The following is a 6,199-nucleotide window of genomic DNA, read 5'->3' on the forward strand; positions in this document are numbered from 1 at the left end:
AATTTAAATCACATTTATAACCTATGCACATTAATGTGCCAGGGAGCAAAGCCAGCCAGTTTTTATCAAATTTATCACTAATTTAAAGCCATGAAAATATATTACACTTGTACAACAATCACAATCAACCAGAAAACAACTCCAGTAATAACTAATAATTTGTCAGCTGGACTCTCTCCACTAGAGCGAGGCTAGCTAATGTGTTTTTGAAAGATTGAATCTTTACATCACTATCTCTCTGTCTGCTTTGTTAAATAGCTAACACTGGATGTGGATAGGCAGCACACATCAGAAAGTAATCACGCTTCTTTTGCTAACATAAAAATGCCTTTTTCTGTGCAGTGTATGTACCAGATGAGTGGGAAGTGGCACGGGAGAAGATCACCTTGAGCCGGGAGCTTGGCCAAGGGTCATTCGGCATGGTGTACGAAGGCATAGCCAAAGGTGTGGTCAAAGACGAACCAGAGACGCGTGTTGCCATTAAGACTGTTAATGAGTCGGCCAGCATGAGAGAGCGGATTGAGTTCCTCAATGAAGCCTCCGTCATGAAGGAGTTCAATTGTCATCATGTGGTATGTGCTCACATAAATTCAGATCTTACGGAGAAATCAGGGTAGTTCATATTTTCTGACTAGTTAAGAAGAAATGGCCACATGGTTACATCAGTTCCCTTTGTTACCTGTGTTTGAATCATCCTATGTTTGTTGCAGGTTCGTCTCCTGGGAGTGGTCTCTCAGGGCCAGCCCACGCTGGTTATCATGGAACTGATGACCCGAGGAGATCTAAAAAGTTACTTGCGCTCCTTGCGACCTAAAGAGGTAGTAAATTGTCGTCATAGTGATCCACAGAAAATGAGTACTGAATAAAAACAAAGCTAAATATTTAATCAGTAGGGGTTTTTTGCATGATAGTAACTTAATTGTATCTCTATCCAGTGTAATGCAATGTTGTAATTAAGTGCAGTGAGAGAGTATCACCTGTGGGTCAGATAATTCATGTTCGCTTGTTCTCCTTCATGTCTCCAGCAACAGTGGTCCAGCCTATCTCTCCCTCCTCTGAAGAAGATGCTTCAGATGGCAGGGCAGATTGCTGATGGCATGGCTTACCTCAACGCCAACAAGTTTGTCCACCGAGATCTGGCAGCCAGGAACTGCATGGTAGCCGAGGACTTTACTGTTAAGATCGGAGGTAAAGGATGAGTCTTGTCACTGGAAGTATGCTCACTAAGTGTAAACTCAATTACAGAGTAAAGTAGAAAACACACCACTAGCATCATTAGCTATTTTCTAGACAGTTATAGCTACAATGATGTGCCTTGTTAAAATGTCTAAGGCTCATGTGATGTGCTGTCTAAGGGTGTTGTCACATCTTCTGTGTTTAGTCAGTTTAAATTGAACTGTTCGTTTGTGCAGATGCTAGCACAGTAATAGCACTCGGCAGCGAACCAAAACAACTGTGCTGAAACCCTTTAGAGGAGGTGGTCTCAGTGCAGTTCCAAATGAACTCCAGAGCGGTTTGTTTATGGTGGGAACGTAATCCGACCCCCATCCGAACCAACTACAAATGCTTTGGATTCTGAATGGGGCAAGGCACTGTTAATGCCTGTACGGGCTAGCAGCTAGCCATGACATGAGCTTAAATTCTCCTTCTTCTCTGATAGTCCAGAACACAGCACTTTCTTCCTGTATTTGCTTTTGTTGCTTCCATCCACAGAAACTTCTGGCCAATGAGGGGACTGGGTTGTAGTCATGCATTTTGCTTTGCTTAGAGTTTACTTGGATTTTTCTCTGTGTGAAAACAAACCAAACTGCAGGGAAAAGCTACAAGTTTACAAACTGATTAACTGATTCGGACCAGAGTAAACAAACCATAGGTGTGAAAACACCCTAAGTGATGGCAGTGAATGTAATGCTGTTTTAAGAGTTATAATACCAGTAAAAAGCACCACCGTATGAAATACAAACCCACTCAAATTACACCAAGAAGTCAGAAAAAATTTGAAAGCATTTCTATCGAATGAAGTGACTGTTTTTTGCTTCACTTTCTTACTTTTGGTCTGTGTGCGCTTGTGTTTGTGTGTGTGAGTAGATTTTGGCATGACCAGAGACATCTATGAGACAGATTACTACCGCAAAGGTGGTAAAGGTTTGCTCCCCGTACGTTGGATGTCACCCGAGTCCCTGAAAGATGGAGTCTTTACCACCAACTCGGATGTCTGGTAAGCAGACGCATGAAAACACACATGGTGACTTCATTCTATGTGTATACTGCTTCCAAAAATATGTCATCATTGTCATAAAGATAATGGAAAGCACACTTTTTTGCCCCCCTCCCCATTTCCCTCTATACAGGTCATTTGGGGTTGTGCTGTGGGAGATTGCCACTCTGGCAGAACAGCCCTACCAAGGTCTCTCTAATGAACAAGTTCTCCGTTTTGTCATGGAGGGGGGGCTTCTGGAGAAACCTCAGAACTGTCCCGATATGCTGTAAGACACACAAACTCCACACTGCACATTCACATAAAATGCTCTCATGTCTGTTTTCCTCTTCTCTGCTGGTTAATTTTAATTATCCGCTCAGTGAAGGGGCACTGCTGCCCTTCAGCCTGTGGTCTCTGGATTTGCTGAACTGCAGTACTGATTGCCTTCACAGCCCATCTATATTTCAGTGTGTGAACTTGTGTTCTTTAAGATGTGTTTCTTCTTAATGTGAAACAGCCGCAGTATAAATCCACATCAAAAGAGTCATGAGTGTCACAGACAAATTTGGCAACCAACAAGAAAACACTGAAGGATGCATCAGATGGTGAAGTCATGCGGAGAACAAATGTGAAGTCCCAGGGTTTGCTCTCTTCCCTAACAGCAACAATTTTATAAATAATATTATTCATTAGCATATCTAGAAAATACGGTCTTACTAGTGCACTTCCTTAATTAATAATGATGTGTTGTGTCCTAATTGTTTGGTTTGCAGCGGACCTCATCTCTTGCTTTACAAAATAAAAATCAGGCCCAGTTTGACATCCTGGAGCTGCCACTTCTGAAAAAAACACTTTTAGGTGCATTACTGCCCCCTTCTGGTTGTAGTAGCATGTTTGATACTACCAGGTACCAGTAAACACAAGAGAAAACGTTGATTCTAAGAAGATAAATATTGGTGTAAATTATTAGTATAATTTTTTTTAAGTGACCATTTTAGAAATAGCGGAGTCCACCTTACAGCAACTCTAAAACAAGTTAAGATGCTTCTTTAATCCACTCAAACTGCAGTGTAAGTTTGATAAGTTATGACTGCTTGAGTCATAAATTTGTTTGTCAGAATCAGGTTGGCTGCAGAGCTCTCTGTGCTGGATGCATGTGAAGGCAGCATCAGCTCAGCACTTCATAAACAAGAAGCGAGTGCACGAGGGTCATACAGCCATTTTAGCAACAGAAAGCAAACATTTGGCAAAAGTAAATATTGGTTTGTTGGTAGGAAAGTACAGTTCCTCTGGATAGGGTCATTACTGCAGGAGGACATGTTGTTGCTGAATACTGACCTGACCTGTGTGTGTGTGTGTGTGTGTGTGTGTGTGTGTGTGTGTGTGTGTGTGTGTTTGCAGGTTTGAGCTGATGCGAATGTGTTGGCAGTACAATCCTAAGATGCGTCCATCCTTTGTTGAGATCATCAGCAGCATAAAGGATGAGCTGGACCCGTGTTTCAGGGATGTCAGTTTCTTCTACAGCGCCGATAACAAGCCCCCCGATGCGCCGCAGCTCCACCTGGAAAAGCTAGACAACATGGAAGATGTTCCTCTGGACGTTCCGTCATCGACACAACTGCAGCAGACTCCAGCTCCCCAACAGACGCCCCCTTCCCCAAGCTCAGAAGCACCACCTGGCCCATCGCTAGCTCCCAGCTCACCTTCCTCTCCCTGCACGTCGAGAGCTGCCATGGACAAGCACCCCTCCAGCCAGCAAGCAGCTAATGGGCTGTCGGGGGCGGGGCACGCAGCGGGGGCGGGGCTCGGGACGGGCTCGAGCGTCACAATGCGGCCGTCTCTGGATGATCTGCCACCATACGCGCACATGAATGGAGGACGCAAAAATGAGCGTGCCATGCCTCTCCCGCAGTCCTCTGCCTGCTGATTGGACAACCCACCCAGACTGCAAACCTTCCATCTGCTGGACATCTCAGTGGATGGAATAAAAAAAAATTTTGTTGTTGTTGTTTTGGGGAATTTTTTTTTGTTTGTTTTTTTTAAATCAAATACAGCAAACCGCGTGGTCCACTAGCTGGATGTGACCATTCAGTGAGACTTACAGGAAGACGAGCAAACATGTTCTTCTTTTTCTGTTTTTCCTTTTCATAAAGTTTTGGTTTCTACCAGCTGGCTGTCCAACGTGACACTGCCCTCGAGTGGGAAGATCAAAAACACTACAAATAAGAAAAATATCAATAATTTGTGAGATCTCTTTCTCTCTCTTTATGGCTGAACTTATTTTATAATCCATCATTTGTTACTTTTTTATATGTATTTACAAATGGGAGAAGAAAAATCTATAGACCTTTATATAAAACGAGCGGCGTTTTGTTTGCTTTTGAACGGGCATTATGGTGAAAACGTTAAGCATATCTAATGAAGAAGAAACTCTTAAGAGTGACTGGCATGTCTCGTCGGTCGTTCAGTAGTGTGGTTGCTCTGCAGGCTGAGTGTCAGCGTAATGCCGGATCAACAGCCAACTCGCTGAAACAAACAACCAGAGGGGGAAAGGTCAACTCTGCCAAATTTATTGCCAAATTTATACTGTTTGTCAGATTCTCTCTTCTGCAGTTTTGCCCTGTAATTCTCCAACACACTCCATTGAAAATTAAAGCAAAACAAATCTGCTACTGCACTATTTTGAAATAAAAGGGATATTACCTTCCCTCTACAGTGCTACACTACAGTAAATCTGACATTATAGACTTTGAAATTATCTGAAATTGAGCCACATCTTTTCACAAAGTGCTGTACCATTACGGTTAAACCGCCAAATACAGTCCATAAAGAAGCAAAAAAAAATAAAAAATTAAAAAAACAAACAAACTCAAAGCGAGGACTGCGGATAGAAAAAGTGTAAATGGGAAAAACAAACATAAACACGAGTTGTACAACGTCTCTCAGTCGGGGTTCTCAGAGTTCAGAGGCGTCTTTGTTGTTGTATTCGAACAGGTATTTTTTTAGGCTAGTCATCGGTCTCCAACCTTTACAACATCTCTCTGTGGGCAGAGCATTTATGTACACACCAGTTGTTTGTGTCACTTTTCTAACTTTTCTACAGTTGGAGACATTCATCGTGTACAGAAAGAAGCTGCTATTCCTTATTTCTCTTTGTGGTTGTAATATAGTCAATATCTATATATTAAAAAGAGAAAAAAAAACTCCTTCAGGTTGGATCTACGAACGTTTCAACTACAGTCCTTTTTTTTTTTTAATGCTTGTAACTGTGTAAAGTGTATCTGAGCTGGTTTCGTTTCTGTGTTTGCGTATAAGGTACGACTATTTGCCTTGTGTTTTGAAACACTTCCCCTCCCATCTAATTAGGGGACAGCGATGGGGTGCGACGACCATCGGTGTTCTTGTACTCTCTCGGGACCCTTTTGCATCAGTCCTCTATGGTTTGGACTAAACCGCTTCTACCCATCATTATCACTCTTAAGAGGCCAGGTGTCCCAACTAAATCTCAGGTCAAAGAGGAAAGTTTAATCCTGTTCTACTTTCCCGTTTGTTTTCTTCTTCTTCTTTTTTTTCCTTGTTCTGTCAAAACCCAGAGACATCCAGCCTGGTGTGTGTTAAACCTCGGTCTCATTCTTATTCTCTCTGACTGCTTTTCTTTTTTTAACAATACTCAAAAGCAGTGTTTTTACAACCGAATGGTTGTCAGGCTGCGTTTGATTTGACCTTTACACTTATGTATAGAAACCTAATACTGACAAAATGTAGAAGTGAGACATTTCAAAATGTAGCATTAAACACTGATAAACAATACTGTTAGTTAAATAATTCAGAAGGCATATTAAATAAAGAAATATGTAATTTATGATAATCTTCTATTATACCAGCTCATCACCTTAGTTTCCCCCTTTTTTTTGGAGGGTTTGTGCACACTTGCTGTTTGTTTAGTGCCTTTTAGCCACCTAGCAGCAAGAATACACTAAAAGGGGGCACGCAGTGGCG

The 6,199-nt window shown here is 42.0% G+C and overlaps 1 protein-coding gene across 1 annotated transcript in view; it reads left to right on the forward strand.

Annotated features, from left to right (window-relative positions):
- The window catches only part of LOC146639352 (insulin-like growth factor 1 receptor), a 56,990-nt gene extending 51,663 nt beyond the window's left edge, over positions 1-5,327 (forward strand). Inside the window, exons 16-21 of the mRNA XM_085361615.1 lie at positions 343-572; positions 711-818; positions 1,026-1,188; positions 2,089-2,218; positions 2,352-2,486; positions 3,602-5,327. Coding sequence (XP_085217741.1) covers positions 343-572; positions 711-818; positions 1,026-1,188; positions 2,089-2,218; positions 2,352-2,486; positions 3,602-4,127 — 1,292 coding nt within the window. The 3' untranslated portion in view covers positions 4,128-5,327. The remainder of the gene's footprint in view (positions 1-342; positions 573-710; positions 819-1,025; positions 1,189-2,088; positions 2,219-2,351; positions 2,487-3,601) is intronic.
- The last annotated feature ends 872 nt before the right edge of the window (positions 5,328-6,199 follow it).

Source organism: Diplotaxodon limnothrissa, linkage group LG1, assembly GCF_057381915.1.
Source record: "Diplotaxodon limnothrissa isolate DT_005_m linkage group LG1, D_limnothrissa_male_GT1.1, whole genome shotgun sequence".
Taxonomy (NCBI): domain Eukaryota; kingdom Metazoa; phylum Chordata; class Actinopteri; order Cichliformes; family Cichlidae; genus Diplotaxodon; species Diplotaxodon limnothrissa.